At 43.0% G+C, this 25,177-nt stretch overlaps 1 protein-coding gene across 5 annotated transcripts in view; it reads right to left on the minus strand.

The window, feature by feature from the left end:
• The window catches only part of palmdb (palmdelphin b), an 82,896-nt gene that overhangs the window by 37,668 nt on the left and 20,051 nt on the right, over nt 1-25,177 (minus strand). For all 5 annotated transcript variants that reach the window (XM_086305295.1, XM_086305299.1, XM_086305292.1 and 2 more), the window contains 3 exons: nt 20,327-20,407; nt 16,294-16,424; nt 10,126-10,240 (listed from right to left, as the gene is read on the minus strand). In XM_086305295.1, coding sequence (XP_086161421.1) covers nt 10,126-10,240; nt 16,294-16,424; nt 20,327-20,407 — 327 coding nt within the window. The remainder of the gene's footprint in view (nt 1-10,125; nt 10,241-16,293; nt 16,425-20,326; nt 20,408-25,177) is intronic.

The raw sequence follows: 25,177 nt of genomic DNA on the forward strand, positions 1-25,177 counted from the left end.
CTAAGGTCAACTGATGGGTTGAGGCACCTGGGAAGGGATCTGAGGACTGCATGGTCTATATTACTTCTCTCTCAAATCATCTGTCTTCTTCATCCAAAGTGTAAACATTGGCATCCTCAAATGAGTGACCTGTATCCTTACAGTACAGCTATCTCTTGTCCTGTTGAGGTGGCTCTTCTATGTTGTGCAATTTGTTTATGGACTGGCTGTTTAGTTTCTCCAATGCAGAAGTTTTAAGCACTTCTCCCTGCACCCCACAGCATACACTATGCTGCTTAGCTTGTTTGTTTGTGAGTTTTGTCCTTGGGATTACCTGTCATGGTTCTGGTCTTTCTGGTCGGGCTCTTTCTGTGTTTAGAGTTGGGTTTTGAGAAATGGTTTATGTTCCTAAGTTCTATTGATATACTTTGGTTTCTTTTTGTATTTTATGCTTAGTCTTTTGTTCGTGGGTCATCATCATGGTTTGCCTTTATTAAGATGATTCTGTCTCCGAGCGTTTGGATTTGGGTCCTACACATCACACTCAGTCTGTAATTCCACAGACCTCGACAGACCTAGTTTCCATCTAAGGGTGTGCCCGTGTCGGAAGTGCATTGGGATGTTGATGTTGTGCTTGGAGTTTCTCTGACAGACCTGCTACATAAGGGATGGCAGTGTCGTTCCATTTGTCATTCTGTTTCTCCCCAGTTGGTTTCTGACCTTCTTTCCTGTGCGTCTTGAAGACCCAGTTGGAATAACCACATGTGATAACACTTTTCTTTATGTGTGTGTTCCCTAATGCTGTCCACAAACGTACACTGAATCAGATAAAATCATATTGTCCTTTGATTTGGTTTCACTCTTCAATTGTATCCCTACAACTAAGGCATCAGAAATGCTCAGGAAACAACTACAGTGACAAAAGCTTTTACGTACAATATAGATTTTTTGCTGGGGGAATGCATTTGATACGTGCTGCTTCAGTCTATCTTACTACAACCATTGAAATGCAAACTGTGCATGCATGTATTAACTTGGTGATATCAAAAATGTATAAATATTGTAATTGATTCTAATCTGCTGCTGAGTCTATGTTACACTGTTGAAACTGAAGCTACTAGAACACAGGACACACACCAAGAATTCCTGTGGAATCACGCATGTTAATTTCACTTTGATCTGTGACAAAGTCACAAACCTTCTTTATCAGGTTGTGGGACAATAAACAGTTGCAGTGCTCTAAAGTACAGCCATCACCTTAGAAATACAAACTGATAATTTTCTGGAATTACAATATTTATTTTATGCTCTATCACTAAAATACTAAATTAAGATTTGCGTCAGCATTTATTGCCTGTGCTTTTTACAACAGATTTATAGACTTTTAATCACCACGTCATAAAATAGGTAGCAGTCATAGGGATCATTTTCTGTGGAAAAAGAATGATATAATCTGGGAAATGGAATAAGGGAAGCATCCCCCTGGTATGTTGCCTGAGCTTTGTGGTAGGTCCCAGGCCTCTGGAAGAAGCCCCAGGAAGTATCTTCAACAAACTCAATAACATATTCAACAACAGTTTAACCATGAAGTCTAAGTTGAGTAACACTATGTAAGCAAGTCCAAGAGTCTCAACTCTGAGTAAGCTCACGCTCAGTTAAGCATGTGCGTGACAAAAGAATGAAAACCATTGAAAACCAGTTTTTATACTTTCTGTGGTCACGAATTACCCAACATTTTACTGAAAAATACAGGACAGCATGTTTTATCAGGAAAGGCAAACAAAAAAGTCTACGATTTCATTGATTTTAAATATTTCAGCACAGTTTTCATTTTAAATAAAGAATACAGATCATTTTGGGAAAGAATAAGCTGGATCCAAAGTGGATACACATCCAGTCTGAATCTGCAATCCTTATGTCTTTTGGATTTGTCCTGCAGTGCAAAAGGACTGAGAGCAGACACGAGTCAGGGTAATCAAACTCAGTGTTGCTGTATTGAGACTTTAGATGGTTCTCGCTCTGACTTTCAGACACTGTGCCTTTTAAAATGTTTTTTTACAACATGTAGTCCTGAACTAATTCTCAATTTGTAAACAAATGTAACATAAAATATTGAGAACTCGGACAGGATGCAGCTAAAAGTCCACTTTAAAACACATTTTTTGAGTCTTAAACTCATTTCAACCTCATCGTCGCTCAAATATTCACATCATCGTTACCCAACTGTAACAGACCTTTTTTCATTAGTTTGGCTAATTACAAGATAACAAATGACTAATTATTGATCAGTGTGTTATGTGTCTAAAGTTTTATATAGATAAGTTGTGTAATGTACCCGAAAGGTTGGTTCTGTTCATCTGGACGCAGCGTTATCAGTGGGAGAAACATTTCATCAGTCATCCACGTGACTTCTTCAGTCTCTGACTGCAGCAACAGGACCGCTCTCAGCACCGACCAAGTGTGTTTGAACTGCGTCTTCTTTCCACATATTTCACATACAAGGGTCAGTTCTACAGGCAGAATCATGGGTGCCATGGGCTCCCAGTTTCACCCATCGTGGCCAATTTGTACACAGAAGAAGTGGAAAAGAGGGCTTTGCTATCCTACCCTGGAACACCACCAAGCCATTGGTTCAGGTATGTGGATGACACCTGGGTGAAAATCAAATCTCAGGATGTACCACAATTCACGGATCACATTAACTCGGTGGACCGACACATCAAATTCACCAGGGAGGATATGAACAGTGGCAGGTTAGCCTTCTTAGACTGAGATTTCCATCAGTAATGGAGGACATCTAAAAGCTGACGTGTACCGTAAACCTGCACATACGGATCAGTATCTGAGGTTTGACTCTCATCATCTACTGGAGCACAAACTGGGTGTCATCAGGGTACTACAACACAGAACGAACACCATCCCCACTGACACAGCAGCCAGGGAGGCAGAAGAACATCAGGAAGGCCCTGAGTAAATGTGGTTACCCCAGCTGGACTTTTGTCAGAGCTGGAAAGGCTCCTAAAGAAACCTCCAGCTGATCCAGGAGAGAAGGACAACCAATGACTAAGCGAAAACCTGTAGTGATCCCGTACGTGTCAGGAGTATCGGAGCAGCTGAGACGCATTTTTTCTAAACACCACGTATCTGTGACCTTTAAACCCCAAAACATGTTGCGGCAAAAACTGATCCACCCCAAGGATCGGGTCCCCCGACACAAACAGAGTAACATAGTGTACGCTGTTAAGTGCAGGAGGATTGGCAGGATTTATACATCGGGGAAACCAAACAACCAAAGAGGACGGCACAACACAGAAGAGCTACCTCGTCAGGCCAGGACTCTGCAGTCTATTTACACCTACAGGCCAGTGGACACTCTTTCAATGATGAGGATGTAACATCCTGGACAGGGAGGAACGCTGGTTTGAGGGCGGAGTCAAGGAGGCCATTTACATGAAAAGGGAAAGACCATCTCTGAATGGAGGAGGGGCCTAAGGGTACATCTGTCACCATCTTACAATGCTGTGATTGCAGCCATTCCCCAACTCTGTGAATGGGACTCATGGCCATTGATCAGTGGTTGTTGATCAATAGTCATGAGAATTTGCATAATCACGATGAAGGAAATGACCTCCCAGCCCATTGTTCCTTCAGTGGGCTGGTTTCAGTCATTATGTAAATGTCCTGTTTATAAGATTGAAACCTGCAGTCAGCTGAGACTGAAGACGTCACCTGGATGATGACGAAACATTTCTCCCAGTGAAAACGTCCTGATGAACAGAATCAACTTTTTGGAGATTTACCTGGATGACTGAGCATGCATCAAGACTGATGTAATGTACATTACATTTTTCCAGTGCAAGGAAACTGACAGCTGGCATCAGATGTATGATACGAACAGCATGTACCAGTCACATAACCACTGAAACATGGTAACATTGTTATAGACTAGCATCAATATTATAGGTTTCAATATTGTGGCTGATCAGTGTATTCTTAGCATCATACTGAAGGATGATCATTTTAATCCATCTGCACCAATGTAATATTTTACAGCCTGTCAGAAGTATACCTTTCTTTGGTTCATGGCTACCGAGTTCACATACAGGATGGGTTTCTGCTGCTGCCAGTGGAATGAGTGATAGCATATCTGGTAGTGGTGAAGGGACATGATGGGTCACATCTAAGAAGAATATAAGACCAGTGAAATGAAAGCAAGCACAACATAAGCCAAGATTAGCTATATTTGGGCAAATATATACATATGTCACCATTTTTAAGATTTCATTATATTAGTAATATGACACATTATTCCAGTATGTGACAACAAAGACACTTATACAAGAAATTACAGATCAAAATGAAAACTGATATCCATCTTCTGAATGAATTCTCACAACTGATGCTCAGTTTTATCATGCCATAAACATTTTATTATGTTTCTAGTAATCTGAGCACACTCGGGATAACCAAGTATCCCATGATGCAAAAGCTGCTATTATGCTTTAATGAAGCTCTAATAAGTTTTGTAACCATTTACCAGGAGAAATTACTCACAGCACATCAAAGAGCTAAAAAAAGTGCACACCTGGTTGGGACTCTGCGTGTACCTCCTATATGTGGAGACAAAGTAGTTGAGGTTCAAAGTAGTGAAAGAAGCATGAAGTAAACATCACAGCAGTGCTACAGTTCAGCTTGTTTAGTAACGGCAGTCCACAGCTGTCACGTTAGTAATTTCACTAGGTTAAATGAAGACAGAAAGCAAAGCAAATCAGGCATATTAGTCCTTGCACTGCATCCTCACAATGTGAGTAATCCATTTATCTGCCACCTAATTCACTCGAAGCAGTCGCTTGTGCAACAAAGCCCACCCACACAGTCTTCAGTGAGAACATCTTATTAGAAACAAGCAGAGCTTACAGATAGCATAGCAGTTAGCAGGAAGTCAGGAGAAAACATCATTCCTTTAAAAAGGTGCTAGAATCTGTTCACAACAATGAAAATTCAAATCATCATCGTCCTCGGTAAAACTGGCGTGGATTGCATGAAACCACACCAGCAAAACACATTTAGCTACTCTGCACACTTAAAAAATGCAGTAATTGAGTACTTAGTGTTTTTAAAGGTGACCCCAATGGACAATGAACAAGCCTTAGTCTAAGACCTTAACTGATCTAACTGCAGATTAACACTACAGTACACATCTATAGTACACTATGCACAGTGCTTTGTGTGTATATCAGTTTATCATTTTAAAGTCTAACACTATAATTCTATTTGTGTGATCATTTTCTTCTTGTAGGCATATATTTCTGCTGGTAGTTGTGTGGCAATGAAAACTATACACTCAAGGCTGATGCTGTTGCCTTCATCATCAAAATATAGTTTTCTCAACTGATTGTAATGAAACAGCTAACACGTAACATTAACTAAAATATTACTAATTACCAACTTCATCCCTAGTTCGAGTCAAATGTGTTCAAGTCAAATGTGGTTGTAACATTATAAGATTAAGATACCCTGCTCCTCGTATGAAGATAATATGACATTAAGGCAACATGACATCACTAACAGCAGACCAAATAAAAGACTTAACGTGGCAGTGGGGTCAGGTGCAGAATTAAAAACTCTAGAACAGGGATCGGCAACCCTGGGCACACGTGCCACAGCTGGCACGCGAAGGGTTAACTGATGGCACGACCATAGCTGGACTGGCCATCTGGGCCGACTGTGATTTTTCGTTTCTATGGGCCGATGATTTTTTTTGTAATGGTATAAACAATGAGAGGTGGTGGATTGGCCAGATGTGTAAAAATAACTCTGGTGGTGGCTATGGCACAGCTTCCACTGAGGCCAGCAGGTGGATGAGGGAAGGGGAGGCAGGAGGAGGAGAGACCCGAGGCGGCCGCTGGTCCGAGTGTCAGGTGAACTGAACTTCAGGTAAGAAGTTATGACCTGCAGTCTATCTGGGTCAGATATAAACCGAGTTTAGATGGAGTTTATTTTCGTTGTGTTGACTTTTTACAGTCAGTTGCAATAACTCGTACTGCGTGCTAGCTAGCATGATGGAGTTTCTATACAGCTGGGTGGGTGCTATGATGTTACTGATAGTGAACTTTATTTATAAGGTTAATTATTAGAGTTGCCAACCGTCCCATACAAACGGAATCGTCCCGCATTCAGAGAAAATATTACGCATTTCGTATTGAGCTGAGAAGGAACAGTTTGTCCCGGACTTCAGCTAGAATAGAAAAAGACACAAAGCTGGAGTTACTCTGTGTCTTTGCTGCAGAGCTGCCTCTTCTTTTGTCATTCTCTGCCCCTCCCACTCCTGTTGCTACTTCAATCATGAAACTGATCAATGATCAGCTGATCGGCTGTTTGCTGGAGCCACAGCTGTAAAGCTGCTGGTCATGATATGGTTTGGTTATCTGGTGAGAGGGAAACATGAAGATGAAACCAGGAGATGTCCTTACTGAATCATCAGAGCTGAACAGGTGATGGAGAAACAGGTTTACCTTTTAGGTGACATGAATGAGTTGAAGTTATGAACTGTTTCTGAGAGACAAATAACACCAGGATCCTTTTCTAAGTAGCTGACAGCTGGCAACTGTGCAGGGGCGGGTCTAGCAAAGTTATGCCAGGGGGGCAGGTAGGGCATTAACAGGGAGAGGGGGGCACAAAGAAATACTTTTCTTTCTTATTCTCATTTAAAATGTCTCACTTTTATTAAATAATTATCTGAATCAGATAAAAACCAAAGTTTTTATCTGATTTAAAATGTATAAAAATCATACATATACCAACAAGACTGTACATCACTGTCACAACAGCGTTTGTTTTCATTCAAAGGCTTTATGGCTTTAATACCTGGTGGGTCGGTCTCTAGTCAAAATGCCCAGGCTGATTTTTTTGTCCCAGTCCAGCCCTGGGCATGACACGCAGTGAGTTAATCTGAGCAGGTGCATTAAAAAATGAATGGCTGGGACAGCGGTGCACATCGCAAATTAGCTCGCATAGACACATTAGTTGTGCCGCTTCTTAATGACGGTATCTTAGCTAACAACCCCAACTACCAGATGGAACTTGTAATTGGCTAAAAATAACTTAGCCTACCGGTGAGAGGGACGTTGCTAGCTGGCAGTTTTTTCAAGCAATGTTGAAATTTCCACATTCCAACACTTCAAAAGATTCAGCAGCTGTTCGCTCAGCGCAGCACCGTGGAAACACACGGATACATCCGTAGACTCGAGACAGAATTTACAATGTGTTTTCGGGACTTTCAGGCGTATGGACCAATGTTTTCTTTTCTGATCAAACCAGAAAGCTTTAATGAGCAGCTGGGTTTGTCTCGCATTAACTGGCTCGACAAAGAGGACATCGAAATGCAGCTGATAGAACTGAAAAGCTCGACTCTGTGGGGTCAAAGTTTGCAGAACTACGGACGCAGCTGGAATCCACAGCTGTGCGTGGTCATGGAGCTGCATGTTCACCTGCTGGACATCACTACCTGACAAGTTTAACTGTCTTCAGAACATTGCAGAGGCCTTATTGACAGTATTTGGCTCTACATGTCTGTGTGAGCAGATTTTCTCTCACACGAGTCCTCAGGTAGCCTCTGAATGCTGGACACTCGGAGACCTGTGTCTCTGAGTGGGAGACCAGAGATCATATTAACATGTGTGTCTCTGTATTAACAAACATGCCATATTGGCCCAGTTTATTTTTCTTATCATTGTTGTGAGGAGACCATAAATAGCATTTGCATTTTCTGTATTTGCTGTTATAGATAAAAAGTCTTTGTTTTTTTTTTGTTTCAAAACAGCTGATAACTATTCGCTGACAGCTGCCAACATCTGCCAACAAATATAATTCTATAAAGTGGTTCTATATAGTGTGTAACTGTTAATATAGAGCGTTATTAAATTTATTGCTATTTATTTATTGCAGAAGTCAATAAATTGCTACTGCAATTTATTGACTTCTGAGGAAAATTTTAGATGCACTCATCATCAGAAAGGTTGCCGACCCCTGGCCTAGGCCATGTGCCCGAGGACTGCCACCAAAACTTCTTGGGGTACTGAATAGGGCCGCAAAAAGCCCGGCCACACAAAGGTGGAGGCTCAGCTGCTGGATCTGATGATTCTCGAGCAGTTTGTCAAGGGACTCCCGACAGGAACAGCGGAGTGGTCCTTTGCCATCACTTTGCCCTCTGACACCTTCCCTCAGTCCACGAGGGACGCATAGTGGTAAGGTGGTAAGGGGTATACACCAGGCTATTGTAGACTCAGGGTGCACACAGACCTTGGTCCACCAAACTCTGGTTTGGCCCGGGGCATTGCTGAAGGTAGAGTGGGTGGAGGTTAAGTACATGCATGGGGACATACACAAATATCCTACTGTGCTGCCAGAAATTAAGTACAAGGACAAAAAACGTAGTGGGAAGGCTGTGGTTAGGTCATGCCTGACACATCCTTTAATTCTGGGGACGGATTGGCCATGATTTAAAAACCTGTTGGGGCAGTGTGTGGGGATGCATTCATGACCTGTAGCAGCATGTAGTGTATATGCTGTGTACAGCGGTGATCCGAGGCCATCCATCGCTGACTCTGGGGAGGAGACGGCACTGATTCACTCCATGGAAGATTTCCCACTACAGCAGTCTCATGACAAAACTCTATACTCAGCCTTTGACCAAGTGATAAAAATTACTGGTCACATGGTGCGCCCCGACACAGCACTGGCCTACCTGAATTTTGTATTAATCAGACATAGACTGTATTGGGTGAGTTGTAACAGTCGCACAGAAGAGGAACACACCCAGTTGTTGGTGCTTTAAAGCTTTTGGCAAATTCTCTGGTTAGCCTGGCGAAGGAGAGAGATGATAGTGCCAAATTCCACTATTCCCAACTCCCCCCATTGTAATGACCATCTCACACAAGCCCAGAGAATGGGTGTTGCTGCATTGCAACAGTGTTTTGCAGATGTGTTCTCCCCCCTGCCTGGCCATACCACACTCAGAGCACAATTTTGAAATGTGTCCTGGTGAGATGGTGCATTCACAGCCCTACAGGTTACCTCAACATAAAGAAAAAATGTTCAGAAAGAAGTGCTTGGTTTAGCCCCATAGTTCTTATCTATACGGTTCTGTGGCGACTACCACAAGGTGAATTGTTACAGTTTGATGCATATGTCATGTCCCGGGTCAACAAGCTCCTGGATCAGATAGGCATTGCACCTTTTTCATGACACTGGAGTTAACCAGTGGCTACTGGCACATCCCCTTATCTCCAGAGTCTAAAGAAAGTCATTCTTCTCCACTCTGTACGATTTGTACCAATTTGTCACACTTTCGTTCAGCTTGTTCAGCAACTTTCCAGTGTCTCATGAACCTGGTGTATGACATCATCATCCATAGTGACACCTGTGCAGAGCATGTGCAGCAGGTGGCCATAGTCCTAGAGTCTCTGAGGCAGATGGGGCTCACAGCCAACCTGAAGAAGTGTGTGAGCAGACAAAGGGAAGGTACAGTATCTGGGGAGGTGAGCAAGTGGGCCTGCAGGAGGTGAAAACAACACCCATCGTATACTGCCCATGTCCCAAGACTAAAAAAAGAGGTGAGGCAGTTCTTGTGGCTGGCTGGTTATTGCCACCGGTTCATGCCAAACTTCACAGAGCTGGCCAGCCTCTTGACTGCTCTAACCCAAAAGGGTGACCCAGATCTGATCCAGTGGACAGAGCAGTGCCAGACAGCGTTCATACAGGTGAAGAAGGCCCTCTGTGGGAAGCCTTGTTCCACATGAAAATCTCCACTGAGTGATCTTGGAAAAAAGCTGCAAATAAAACATAACTAGTACTCCAATAGTGTGTATGTATGGGTCCTTTGTGTCACACAGCCTTTAATGTGCATCATCTGTTATTGGGAGCTGTGTTGACACATCAACACATCAAAATACAGGTGTGTGTCTTTGATTTCTTTTATTGTTTTCCTTTTTCATTGTCCATTATTCTTAATCGTACTAAGGTGAAAAGCAAATACTAGCGTACTAGTAGCACTAATCCGCCCAGATGTATTTAATAAGTGACATGCATTAGTGTCACAGCCAAAAAGGCAAGCTGAGTGTTAAAAGGCACTTGATTTTTGCTTACCTTGATAATGTCTTCAGCTGTTCTCTCCACCTCTTTTAGCCGCTTCACCACAATTTCTTCATTGGCAGAGATATTGAGTTCTTGTGTTTCCAAGGCCTCAATCTCCTTCTCCATTCTGTACAGTTGAATATAATGAACAGTGTTAGCAAATACAAAAGGAAATCACTTGTGCATCCAAAACACTTGGATGTTAGGGTGTCTCTGAATAGCTTCAACAAGGTAAGTACAAGACTTTTAATATATGGCATTATGGGTTGTACTGGGTAGCTGTGTATTTTGCATTTTCAAAAGATTTTCAGTAAAATCATAATTCACATTGGCAGTAATGACACTCGGTTACGCCAATCGGAGGTCACTAAAATCAATATTGAATCGGTGTGCAACTTTGCCAAAACAATGTGGGACTCTGTAGTTTTCTCTGGTCCCCTCCCCAATCAGACCAGGAGTGACATGTTTAGCCACATGTTCTCCTTAAATTGCTGGCTGTCTGAGTGGTGTCCCAGAAACGATGTGGGCTTCATAGATAATTGGCAAACCTTCTGGAGGAAACCTGGTCTTGTTAGGAGAGATGGCATCCATCCCACTTTGGATGGAGCAGCTCTCATTTCTAGAAACATGGACAAATTTATTAAACCACCCAAAATATGACTATCCAGAGTTGGGACCAGGAAGCAGAGTTGCAGTCTTACACGCCTCTCTGCAGCTTCTCTCCTCCTGCTACCCCCCAAAAACCCATCTCCATAGAGACTGTGTCAGCTCCCAAACAGACAACAAACAAACTAAAAGCCAGCAAATTAAACATAAACAATCACAAAGAAAGAACAATACAGTATCCACATCTGAACCAAAGAGTAAAACAGTGAAATGTGGATTATTAAATATTAGGTCTCTCTCCTCCAAGTCCCTGTCAGTACATGACTTAATAATTGATCAACAAATTGATTTACTCTGCCTTACAGAAACCTGGTTGCAGCAGGACGATTATGTTAGTTTAAATGAATCAACACCCCCGAGTCATTCTAACTACCAGAAATCTCGAAGCACAGGCTGAGGGGGCGGTGTGGCAGCAATTTTACACACCAGCCTATTAATCAACCAAAGACCCAGACAGACTTTTAATTAATTTGAAAGCCTGCTGCTTAGCCTCGTCCACCCCAGCTGTGAAACTCAGAAACCAGTCTTACTTGTTATCATCTATCGTCCACCTGGGCCTTACACAGAGTTTCTGTCTGATTTCTCAGACTTTTTATCTGATTTAGTTCTCAGCTCAGATAAAATAATTGATGTGGGTGATTTTAACGTCCATGTAGATTGGGGTGGAAGAACTCTAGGCCTCGAGAGTGCCAACATAACATTTCCCTCGGGATGAATAAAGTATTATCAATCAATCAATATACAGTGCAAACAAGGCTTGTCCCAAGATAGAGCCTTGAAGTACACCATAATTTAGAGAGAGTCCTTTTTTTAGCACTAGAGGCCCATGTTCACATAAAAAAATAAAGATAAGTAGAAAGGAAACCACTGAAGAGTAGACCCTTTTAGGCCAGCATATGATTCCAGCCATGATAGGAGGATATAATGGCTGACTGTGTCAAAGTCAGCTGTCAAGTCCAACAACAAGAGGGCAGCAGGGCTGCCAGAATCCAGAGTTAATACCATTAAAAACCCTTAAAAGTGCTGTCTCAGTGCTGTGTACTGATTTAAAACCAGACTGAAACTTTTCAGACATCCCATTAAGATCAAGGTGCAGCTGTAAATAGACCACTTTCACAGACCTTTTGAAAGAAAGGGGAGCTTTGAGATTGGCCTGTAATTAGCCAGAATGGTTGTGTCCAGATTGTGTTTTTTAAGAAGAGGCCCGTTTCCTTGGGCGCTTGTTCCAGGGTGTGGCATGAGGATGGCTGCACAGGTAACCCAGAACAGATGACTCAAAGGTGGTGGAGGAAGTCCGTAACCTTGTCCTGTCTCAGTTTGTTTGAGAACTAGATCGGAAGATGCTTTGATTTCTAATAGCAACTGGTGATTAAACACATGTAGTCCTAGGACATTTTGAGACATTATAAAAAGGAAGAAAACTAACAGCAACCAAGACAAAATGGTCAAAGCTGACAGACGTGTCACCGTGCATACTCCATCGTCTGTGAATGTTGTGTGTAGTATATTTAACAATTTGTTTCATTAAAGTGTTTATTTATTTGTTCATCGTCAGGATTCAGACAGTTCCTACAGTTTCCTGGTTCATTCCCTACATTCAGGCTGAGGGCTCAATGATGATGATCAAGCTTTGATTGCACAATCCCTGGAAAAATTATAGAAATGTCTAAAAATGTCAGCTGCTAATAATTTTCCAATAACATAGTTTAAAAAAGATGTACAGACCAGGTTGAACCCTAATAACTTACAGTGGGGCAAAAAAGTATTTAGTCAGCCACCGATTGTGCAAGTTCCCCCACTTAAAATGATGACAGAGGTCAGTAATTTGCACCAGAGGTACACTTCAACTGTGAGAGACAGAATGTGAAAAAAAAATCCATGAATTCACATGGTAGGATTTGTAAAGAATTTATTCGTAAATCAGGGTGGAAAATAAGTATTTGGTCACCTCAAACAAGGAAAATCTCTGGCTCTCACAGACCTGTAACGTCTTCTGTAAGAAGCTTTTCTGTCCCCCACTCGTTACCTGTATGAATGGCACCTGTTTGAACTCATCATCTGTATAAAAGACACCTGTCCACAGCCTCAAACAGTCAGACTCCAAACTCCGCCATGGCCAAGACCAAAGAGCTTTCGAAGGACACCAGGAAAAGTATTGTAGACCTGCACCAGACTGGGAAGAGTGAATCTACAATAGGCAAGCAGCTTGGTGTGAAAAAATCAACTGTGGGAGCAATCATCAGAAAATGGAAGACATACAAGACCACTGATAATCTCCCTCGATCTGGGGCTCCACGCAAGATCTCATCCCATGGGGTCAAAATGATCATGAGAACGGTGAGCAAAGATCCCAGAACCACACGGGGGGACCTGGTGAATGACCTGCAGAGAGCTGGGACCAAAGTAACAAAGGTCACCATCAGTAACACACTACAACGGCAGGGAATCAAATCCCGCAGTGCCAGACGTGTTCCGCTGCTGAAGCCAGTGCATGTCCAGGCCCGTCTGAAGTTTGCCAGAGAGCACATGGATGATACAGCAGAGGATTGGGAGAATGTCATGTGGTCAGATGAAACCAAAGTAGAACTTTTTGGTATAAACTCAACTCGTCGTGTTTGGAGGAAGAAGAATACTGAGTTGCATCCCAAGAACACCATACCTACTGTGAAGCATGGGGGTGGAAACATCATGCTATGGGGCTGTTTTTCTGCCAAGGGGACAGGACGACTGATCCGTGTTAAGGACAGAATGAATGGGGCCATGTATCGTGAGATTTTGAGCCAAAACCTCCTTCCATCAGTGAGAACTTTGAAGATGAAACGAGGCTGGGTCTTCCAACATGACAATGATCCAAAACACACCGCCCGGGCAACAAAGGAGTGGCTCCGTAAGAAGCATTTGAAAGTCCTGGAGTGGCCTAGCCAGTCTCCAGACCTCAACCCCATAGAAAATCTGTGGCGGGAGTTGAAAGTCCGTGTTGCTCGGCGACAGCCCCAAAACATCACTGCTCTCGAGAAGATCTGCATGGAGGAATGGGCCAAAATACCAGCTACTGTGTGTGCAAACCTGGTAAAGACCTATAGTAAACGTTTGACCTCTGTTATTGCCAACAAAGGTTATGTTACAAAGTATTGAGTTGTATTTTTGTTATTGACCAAATACTTATTTTCCACCCTGATTTACGAATAAATTCTTTACAAATCCTACCATGTGGATTCATGGATTTTTTTTTCACATTCTGTCTCTCACAGTTGAAGTGTACCTCTGGTGCAAATTACTGACCTCTGTCATCATTTTAGGTGGGGGAACTTGCACAATCGGTGGCTGACTAAATACTTTTTTGCCCCAATGTAATTCTCTCCGACCTGTCAGCACATGGAGTTTTTCCATCTATAGCTAAATAAAATAAATACTGCACATTGGACTCTTACATGTGGAACACATCCCTTGTGTCCCTTTCACATAAAAACCACAAAGGTGATAGACTAAGATTAGCGGCAGACAACTGGAGTAAGCAGGTGTGACTGTGATCATTACCACTATGACTGTTAAATTAGTTGGAAAACCTAAATCTTGAGAATTACTAATAGTTTTAGGCACAGTGCCAGAGCTTTGTGGCTCACCTTATTAATCATCAGAAAGATGATCACCCATTGTATGTATAAAAAATATCAAATTATATCCAAATTATATCAGTCACGGTAGCCAAGTTTATATAGGTTCTCCTCGTGTATCGTGTGGGGTATGTGATGATGGGAATTAGGTGAATTATGTGGGATCAATAAGATGTTGAGCAGGGGTAGGAATTAATAAGTATGTTCATACTTCTTCCTACTCCTTTTCAGACCAAACATTGTTACATTATGTCAGACGATTTTGTTTTATTTCATTATATATTTTTTGTTTATCTGAACACATACGTGTGTGTGTGTATATCTACATATATATTCGTATCTGTAAATGAAAATATATGTAGTGTGTATATATTGTTTTTTGTTTTATATGTCTGAAACAAATAAAGATACAATACAATACAATACAATACAATACAAAATATATAGTGCAAGTCCAAATACATGTTTCTGGCAGAAATACACACAGACTAAACTTTGAATATTAGCAGTTCAGTGAAATAATCGTTTAATGCTTTCATGTTCAACTTAGTAATAATCATAGAATGCAAGCATCACTTCCTGTTTGGCTTGTTCAGTGTGCACAACCTGTATTTTATTTGCTGAAAACCTGTATCAATATTTTATAGAAAGGCTTATTCTGTCATAATTATATATTCTCTGAACAAATTTACAAGGTATAAGTATATATAGTATCAAGGGCTTAAATCATGGTTTCCAACTCCAGGCCTGGAGGGCCGGTGTCCTGCAGGTTTTAGATGCGTCTTTGATCCATCACAGCTGATTAAAATGGCTAAATGACCTCCTGAACATGTCCTGAAGTTCTCCAGAGGCCTGGTAAAGAACTAATCATGTGATTCAGGTGTGTTGACCCAGAGTGAGATCTAAAACCTGCAGGACACCGGCCCTCGGGGCCTGGAGTTGGACACCCCTGGTGTAAATGAACGCGCCTCCACACTGCCCCCCCGGTGAATACACAAGACATTTCCACTAGTTTTCCTAATTCTCATTTAGGGGTGTTATTACTCATGGTTGCATCATCCACATCACAGGTGAGGTGTACCATTATGTCCACCCATCAGCGGGCTATCATGATCTGTATCTGTATGTGAGCTTGTTAATCAAGAATAACATCACCCTGCGCGCCACCTTTTCCATCTGCTGCCCTCAGGGAGAAGGTACAGGTCTATACAGGCCAGAACATCCAGACTGGCCAACAGCCTGTATCCACAGGCTGTGAGGCTCCTGAACTCTCTGCCCCCCTCTCACGGACAATAACCATATCCAACTTCTTAATAGCAATGAACTGGTCTGCATTGGTGCATCATATCTTTATTCTCTTCCCCCTCCTGCCCCCCCCCCTCTTTCTTAAATAGATAACTATCATATCTGATATCATATCTCACAGTACAATAATATTGAATGGGTTGCATTGTTGTATTTTGTCATGTTTCTCAGGTCTTTGTCTGAATTTCTACGAACATTATTGCTAAGGATTGTCTTATTGCATTGGAGTCACACTGGGTTAAATATGTACACTTGGGTTTTAAGGGGTATTTATTATTTTCTTCTTTTTTGGGGGTTGTATGGAAGCCCCAAACGCAATTTCATTGTTCTTGACAATGACAATAAATAAATAAAATACTAAAATACTAAATAAACATTAATATCTGTAATTATAAATTACATACGAAGGAGTAGTGCTTTATAAATGATGAATTAAACACTTAATAATACCTTACTAATGCCTAATATTGTGGCATTATTAGGCAGACAGTGACTATAAAGTGTTACCTTCACCTACTTGATTTGCTCATACTGAGCTGTGCCCCATGTGTCCACTTTGGGATGTAGTGTGAGCTTCAGTGCAGGTTTGGATTACCTGATGATGTTGCTCTGCAGGTGGTCACTCTGCTGCTGTTCGTCTTGAGCTTGAAGCCTCATGGCCTCCTGCTCCTCCTCCGACTGCTGACTCAGACCGTCCATCAGCCACTGCTCCCTCAAAGCCTTCTTCTGTCAGTCAACCAACACACAGGCCTCTGCTTTAGCCTCAAACCGAGCTCAGTGTTCTTCTCATATTTAAAATGTTCAAATCTACGGTGACACCTGCTCTGTTTTCCATTTGACACTCTCTGCTTTCAAAAACTCTTTTCCTATCCTGTTAAGCAAAGAAAAATGTGTAGCTGATTTCTCTATCAGATATTTTAAGGAACATTACGTTTGCACACACTCCTCAGTTTCACAAACAGCATACTAGATCCAACACTATGAAGCAGCAGCTGCAGTGGAGCCAGTCCCTCGCTTCCCATTCAGCTGTTAGTCTCAGTCTGACATATTTAGATTTGCCAGAATGGGAAGCAAAGAGCTTCTCAGTATAGTTGGCATGGACTCTGGGAGACAAATCTTTAGTGAAATTGTAAAAACTAATGTTGTCCAAATAATAATGAGATGGATCTTAGTTTTTAGCATGTACAGTTTGGAAACTCAGACACAGGAGCTTTTGTAAGCACAAGTTGTAATCATGACTGGAAGAGTACGGATGTTCTCAAAGCTCTGCTATAAATATGTAGATGTGTATTAAACGAACCCGTGTCCAACAAAAACCTTCACTATGTTAAAGAGACTGAATGTAACCAATATCAGTGGACAGTTCCACGGTGTGGCAACAGGAAATGAAAATGAGTGTGGAGTTGACCCAGGCATCCTAACAGAAGCATGTTTTTTAAAACCTTTTCCACTCACGTGAAAAACACTGGGGGGGGGGGGGTGCAGAATGAGTATAAAAGAGCTTCTGGGAAGGCCGAGGGTTCGTATTCATCCATGGATTAATGGAGAGCATCATCAGAAGAGAGGACTCTGGAGTTTTGGGGGGTAAATATTTTTACCAAATCAACCACTGCCCAACTACTGAAGACTTACGAACTGCAATTATCATTTTTAGCTTTATCGCTACTCATTGTTGCTCCATTGGATTATGGTCTCAGAGCAGTCGAAGTATTTTGTACTGAATCACTGCTTCCCCACCTGGACTTTACTGGGCATGGGTCAGGCCTGTGTGTTGCCCTTCTCCTTACCCTCATTGCATTCAAAAGTTTAAATTATGTACATTTGACTCAGCCATGAGGCAGTCTGCAACATCGGCTGCAGACTCACCCACCCCCACTGCTGCTGTTCCACCTCTGACACTTCACACCTCCTCTATTCACCCTGCTCACTCCCCCCCACCCCCAACAACAGCATCCAATACACACTCAACACAAGGCTCCAGCCTGCCTCTCTCAACCACCCAGGTTAGGAGGGAACTGAGGAGGATTAATGGCAAGAAAGCAGCGGGTCCAGATGGCATCAGCTCGAGGGTCGTCAGGTCCTGCGCGGACCAACTGTGTGGGGTGATGGAGCACCTCATCAACCTGAGTCTGAGGTTGGGAAGAGTCCCACAGCTCTGGAAAACCTCCTGTGTTGTACCAGTGCCAAAGACTTCACGCCCCAAGGACCTCAACAGCTACAGGCCGGTGGCTCTGACATCCCACCTGATGAAGACCCTGGAGCGGTTGGTCCTGGCTCAGCTTCGGCGCCTAACAAGCTCATCACTGGACCCACTTCAGTTTGCCTACCAGCCCGGCATTGGAGCGGATGATGCCGTCATTCACCTACTACATCGTTCCCTCGCTCACCTGGAGACCGCTGGAAGCACTGTGAGAATCATGTTCTTTGATTTCTCCAGTGCCTTCAACACTATTCTTCCCTCGGTTCTGAAGGACAAGCTGGAGAACTCTGGAGTGGACCATCACCTCACTACCTGGATCCTGGACTACCTCACCGACCGACCACAGTATGTGAGGACTCAGGGCTGTGTGTCGGACAGGGTCGTCTGCAGTACGGGGGCCCCACAGGGAACGGTTCTGGCTCCGTTCCTCGTCACCATCTACACTGCAGACTTCTCCCACAATTCCACCCAGTGCTTCCTGCAGAAGTTCTCTGATGACTCTGCAATAGTCGGCCTCATCACTGATGGGGACGACAAGGAGTACAGAGGTCTGACCCAAGACTTTGTGGACTGGTGCCAGCTGAACTACCTCCAGATCAACGCCAGTAAAACCAAGGAGCTGGTGGTAGACTTCCACAGGCACAAGCATTCTCCACTGCAACCACTGAACATCCAAGGTATGGACATTGAGGCTGTGGACAGCTACAGGTACCTTGGTGTTCATCTGAACAATAAACTGGACTGGACTCATAACTCAGACGCCCTCTACAGGAAAGGGCAGAGCAGGCTGTACCTGCTGCGGAGACTCAGGTCGTTTGGAGTGGAGGGCCCACTCCTGAAGACCTTCTATGACTCTGTTGTGGCTTCTGCTATCTTTTATGGCGTGGTCTGCTGGGGCGGCAGCATCTCTGCTGGGGACAGGAAGAGACTGAACAGGGTGATCCGAAGGGCCAGCTCTGTTCTAGGATGCCCTCTGGACCCAGTGGAGGTGGTGAGTGACAGGAGAACGGCGGCTAAGCTGTCATCCCTGATGGACAACATCTCCCACCCCATGCAGCAGACTGTGACAGCACTGAGCAGCTCCTTCAGTGGGAGACTGCGGCACCCACGGTGTGGGACGGAGAGATTTCGCAGGTCTTTCCTCCCCACTGCTGTCAGACTCCATAATAAAGACTTTAACTGATCAAGCACACACATCCATACATATGCAATGATACTAAGTGCAATAATCCTTTCTGTCATCGTTGTATTTTTACTCAGTTGTATATAGTATTTGTATTTGTATTCTATTTTTATCTTATTGTATATTTATTTTATTTTATTCTACTGTATATAGTATATTATTTTATTCTATTCTGTACAGTTGTGTACTGTATTTATTCTTATTGTATTCTAATTTTTGCCTCATAACTTTTGCACTGTCCACTTCCTGCTGTGACAAAACAAATTTCCCACGTGTGGGACTAATAAAGGTTATCTTATCTTATCTTATCTTATACCCAGTAGCTGGGTGGCCTTAGCTGAGGAGGCAAAGCAGGTCATCTGGTAATCAGAAGGTTAGTGGTTCCCAGTCTGTATTCCAAATATCCTTGGGCAGGATGCAAACCCCACCTCTGATGTATCCGTCAGAGTATGAATATGTGGGGATGATAACTAGAAAGGCCTCCAAAGACAACTCTGTAGTATCATTTACTAAAAATAAAGTTTGATTGTATTTACTTTGCTTTTTTGTAAAATAACCAAAACATTTTCTAACATCCAGTTTGGTGATACCTTGTTTTATAATATTTAATGGACATTGTATTAAAATGCAACAAAAACTCTTAAATATGTTGTTTATTGTTAGATTTATTCATTTTTCCAACATGCTTCCATAGGGAATTTAGATATTTTTTGGTAGTCACTGATATAAGAAGGTGATATCATTACACACCACTACAACACCAGCAGTGACCAGTTTGCCAAAGATGCAGGAAACAGCTCAGTGGCGTGACACAGTTTTAGACAGCCCCCTTGTGGTTAACTGTAACTGGGGTTAACTTGTGCGTAACTGCTTCTTAAGAAAACTTCAGATGTGTGCCCAATTTATCTTAACATGAAAAAAATATAACTTGGAACGATGGAAATATATAACTTGGAACGATGGAATGAAAAAAGAAGATTTGACTTTTACAATAATGTATGAAATACCCTCAGTTGTGTTGAAGAGGAATAGCTGTAGCTATAATATGAACAATGCTACTGCAGTGAGTATATATCTGTGAAATAAAGCTCTGAGACTGCATCAAGGAAAATGTGGAGAAATATAACAGTAAATGAAATCATTAAACCTTCAAGCGAGAGTTCCTCACATTCCCTGTACACTGTTACACACTGACACATTTTCTCCTGGAAATTTTTGCTTTTTGGCTGTAAATTAGAGACATACCTTTATGTACTGGAGTTTTAACTTCTCTTCTTCTATCTGTCTCCTCTTCTTGGCAATTTCTTCCTGGATTCTTCTTTTGTCCTGTGAGGGCAGGTCAAACATACATTTGTGTCATATGCACAATTACAGCATGGAAACTATTCCACCTGTTGTCTCCTCGTGCTGACACTTCAACCTTGAGCTGACAGACGGACAGCAACAGCTATAAATAGACAAAAAGCAGCACAGGCTTCATGACGTGACCTACCTGTTGCTTGAGTGTGTGTGTACGTGTCTGTCTGTTTGCTATAATTTCAACAACACTCTTTGCTAATTAGTACACTATGTAGCAAAGACATCTAGAAATTTGATCAGATACATTGGACAGAATAAATTGTGCAGTTGTTATCCTGGATATCAGGCAAACACGCTGCTTAGTTCCTTTATTTTTAACTAAGCCTCACTGCTCACTAATATTAGCTCCTAGATCCAGGATCAGTGTGGAATTAAGCCGGAGTAAAAGGGGATCTCCCTGTTGATGTCTGCTAGTATTTATGACTCTGTCTCAGTCCAGACAGCATTCTAAGCAGAGAAGCCCAGAATTCTCTTCATACCGTTTCTAACTCATCCGGGAGGACACAGAGTCATTATCAAGTCAGCTGAGAGACATAATCTCTCCACCAAGTACTGGGTCTGCCCCAGTGCCTCCTCCCACTAGATCATTCCTGAAACACATCACCCAGGAGGTGTCTAGGAGCTCAGGTGCCTGAATAACTTCAGCTGCCTCCTCTCGACGTGGAAGAGCGAGGACTCTCCAAGTCCCTCTGGAAGGACCAGTGAAACCCATTCCTGCTACTTGTATCATGACTTCATTGTAACTACTCAGAGCTTATGATTAAAATATATTTTCAACTCACTTTAAATTATTCATTTTTATTTTTACAGTGCCAAATCACAACAACAGTTGCCTCAAAGTAACTTGTATTTTAAGTTAACGATGCTACAGTGTGAAGTGCCTTGAGACTGTTGCTGGTGAGGGTTCATCGTCTCCACGGACACCGCCCAACCCATCTGTAAATCTCACGGGCCACTCTCTTCTCACTAATGAACTAGACTCTGAGATACTGAAACTGCTGGTCAGAACTCACAAGCATGCTTTGGACACTCTACCCTTTTTCCAACTGAGAACCATATTAAAAGACTTGGAGGTGCTGATTCTCATTCCTGCCACTTCACGCTGGGGCACAAGGTCACCACCTGATGAAACTAACAGAACCACATCAACTGCAAAAAGCCAAGATGAAATTCTGAGGGTACCAAAGTGAAGACCACTCCCTCAGGATGTCCAGAGCTGTACGGAACAGAGTGACTCTTCTTACATGGTTTTATTAAGCATCACAACATATCATCATAGCTTTAAAAGCCTCAACATAAACACTTTTCTAAGAGCCTGGTGGGAATTCTTTACAATTCTTAAAAAGTCTGCACTTATCCCATGTAAACTAAAAAGGTTTTAAAATAAAACTATAAAGAAAAATCACTGAATACTAACTACTAGAAAAATACTAACATTCTCATCGTGGCATGAGAATAAGACAAAAAAAGAAATTTAAAAAAAAAATCATACAAGACCCAAACTTTATTTCATTTGAAGAAATTTGATCAAAATATAAAATCAGCAAAGGTGAATTTCTTTAATATATCTGCAACTGAAACCATCATACAGGAAAATCTGAATCCCTGTCAACTGAATCCCACTTGGGAAGCTGTCATGTGAAGGCTGTGCGCAGGCAGGAAAAGCACCCAAAGTGCAGACAGTCGGAGACAAAAGGTGAACTTAAATACAGCGTTAATGCTGAACTCCAAAAAGTAAGAAAACTGAGACTCCAAGGTAAACTTATGCAGCCAGAACACACAGCAAAATAAGGGTAGATCACAACACGGACACAGAGAAACACAGGGCTTAAATACACAGAGGGAGCAATCGGGGCAACAGGAGGGAAACACAGCTGGGGCAAATCAGGCCTAACGAGACAAAGGAAGCAAAACCAGATGCACTTACATGAGACACAGACTTTCAAAGTAAAACAGGAAACATAACACAGAGACGCGAACTTGACGAGGGGATACAGCTGACAGAGGAGACAGAGCAACTAGAGAACACAGAGACATAAACCATAAGACAGAACTCAAAGAAACCAAAGACTAGAAATGATAAATAATATAATAAACTCAAAACCCTGGGTCAACGACCCAGGCATCCTAACAGAAGCATGTTTTTTAAAAGAACTATACCCCCAAATTGTCATCAATAATTTATAATCTATTGTTTAAAATTGACTAATCAATTTCCCTCCCAAAGGCTAAGTGGCAGCAAGATCTTTCCACCAGTCCAGATAAAAACATCTGGACACAAATATGCTTGAGCACCCTCAAAATGACTAAAAGCCCGACTTACAACTTAAACAATACAAAGTTCTCTACAGAACGTACTACACAGGACAAAGTTTTTCCAAATGGACCTTACACACTCAAAAAAAATCAGAATATTTTATTAATCCATAAGGAAATTATGTGGTTATAGTAAGAACAGACTGAACTAAATCAATAATACAATAATATATACAATGAACCCAATTTTAAATATTCAGAATATTACAGAGATTAAATATATTTGATTGACATTTTACTCTAAAGTGTAAAACTTTATTTGCTATTTTCACTATGGAAGATGGGCAAAGGGTGTAACTGTTGCAGTGTGTTCTGTGCATTAGATGGAGGAGTTGTACAAAGAGATAATAGAGAGATAATACAGATACAGAGGGAATGATTTCCTGAGTCGCTTAATGATGCTTTTGGGTAATCTCAGCCTCTCACTGAGCGTGCTCCTGTGACTGGTCAGCACGTCATGGAGTGGGTGGGAGGGAGGTATGGTTCAGCATTGTCCTTATCTTGGACAACATCCACCTCTCAGACACCACCTTAAGGGAGTCCAGCTCCATCCCCACAACATTACTGGCCTTGTCGGTCAGTTTATTGAGTCTGTTGGCATCTGTGACCCTCAACCTGCTGCCCCAGCCTGAAACAGCATAGAGGATGGCACTGACCACAACAGACTCCTAGAAAATCCTGAGCATTGTCCTACAGTCAATGTTTTCTCTTTATAACATCAGAGGGTGAAGAGGAAAGTGAAGAGGACAGTCCCTTGTGGTGCCCCTGTGTTGCTGATCACCCTGTCAGACACACAATGTTGAAGACACACATATTGTGGTTTTCCTGTTAGCTAATCAACAATCCAGGACACCAAAGAAGCATCCACCTGCATCGCTGTCAACTTATCACCCAGGAGGGTCGGCCTGATGGTATTGAATGCACTGGAAAAGTAAAAAAACATGACCCTCACAGTGCTTGCCGGCTGGTCCAGATGGGTGAAGACTCGATTGAGCAGGTAGATGATGGCCTGCTCTGCTCAAAGGCAGGGCTGGTAAAGAAACTGAAGGGGAGCCTAATGTCACCTGATTATAGTTGGCAGATGGTCATGAAGACCATTCCAGGGACTTCATGACGTGGAAAGTCAGTGGCACAGGCCTGTAATCCTGGGGGGAACTGGGATGTGGTGTCTTCGTACAGGGACGAGGCATGGCGTCTTCACAGCACTGGGACCCTCTGCAGACTCAGACTCAGCATGAACAGTTTATGAAAGACTCCACAAAGCTGGGAGGCACAAGCCTTGAGGATGCCGGGACTCACCGAATGTCTGTCTCTTTAAAAAACAACATTGGATGAATTTGTCTCTCTCTGGTCCTCACTGATGAACTCCATTACTTAGTGGGGGTGGTCGGCTCTAGTCTCGTTTCCCTGTATGCCCTTCAGGTGGATAAGGATGCTCTCTGGGACTCCCCGTGTCTGCCAGCCTCGTGGGAGCTGGACAGCAGTGGTTGCTGTTGGGTGGGTCTTGGTATACGAGTGCTTGTGGTGGCAGGTGCTGCCCCCCAGTCTTCTGGGCAAGGGTAGATGTGGGACCTGGGGCCCAGGTGCCCCGGGTCACCTGGTCTCTGGCTCCCTCCTTGTGCAGGGGTGGTCTAAACCCCAAGTCTTGGGACTCCTCTAAACACTCCAGTCTACTTTTTCTGGTGGGGGTGGTGGCTGCTGCCCTGGACTCGGTGGTGCTCTGGGGCATTGTCCTTGCAGGCCATAGGCCAACTTGTTCCTGCTCTGTGGTGGGATGTTGGGAATGGGGTGCCTACTGAGTCAGTCGTTTACTGGCTCTCTCCTTGCAAGGATAGTCCTTTACCTCCCGTTCATACATTATCACCGCTTCCCCCCTGGATGCTTCTGCCCCTCCCTGGGATGTGGGTGATTGTTGGTTCCGGGGTGCGTGGCTTGATGTTCAGGTGTGCTTGTTGGCCCATTCCCTTGGTGGCTAGGGGTGGCTTTGATCTTCTCAATGTTGAGGAAGGGGCAGCCAGATGCCAGGTGGTTCTTTGGCACCTGTTCTTGATTTGTACCAGGGTGGCAGTTTCTGGAAGGGTTGACTGCCTGTTGTCTCTGGTCTTCTGAGACACTCACCCTTTGACCGTGGGCACTGCATCTGTGGCCTCCCTCCTCCTGCTTGGATGGACACGCGGATGTCACCAAGACGTGTGGCCTCAGGTCATCAGTACTCTTGGGAGCTGAGGATGGCTGTGATTGTTGTCCTAATTCAGACTCCATCTGCCTCCAGGACCTGGGAGGACATTATTGCACCTTTCCACCCTCATTATCAAGTGCATTTGTTTTAAAGACACACACACCGAGACACTCACTCTCTGTCTCTCTCTTTCTGTCACATTCATACTCACACTACTAGAAGACTGTTGATTTATGTATCTG

This window comes from Aulonocara sp. 'chitande type north' Nkhata Bay, linkage group LG9, assembly GCF_057382095.1.
Source record: "Aulonocara sp. 'chitande type north' Nkhata Bay isolate Kocher_YH1m ecotype deep benthic linkage group LG9, A_spYH_male_GT1.1, whole genome shotgun sequence".
Classification (NCBI taxonomy): Eukaryota; Metazoa; Chordata; class Actinopteri; order Cichliformes; family Cichlidae; genus Aulonocara; species Aulonocara sp. 'chitande type north' Nkhata Bay.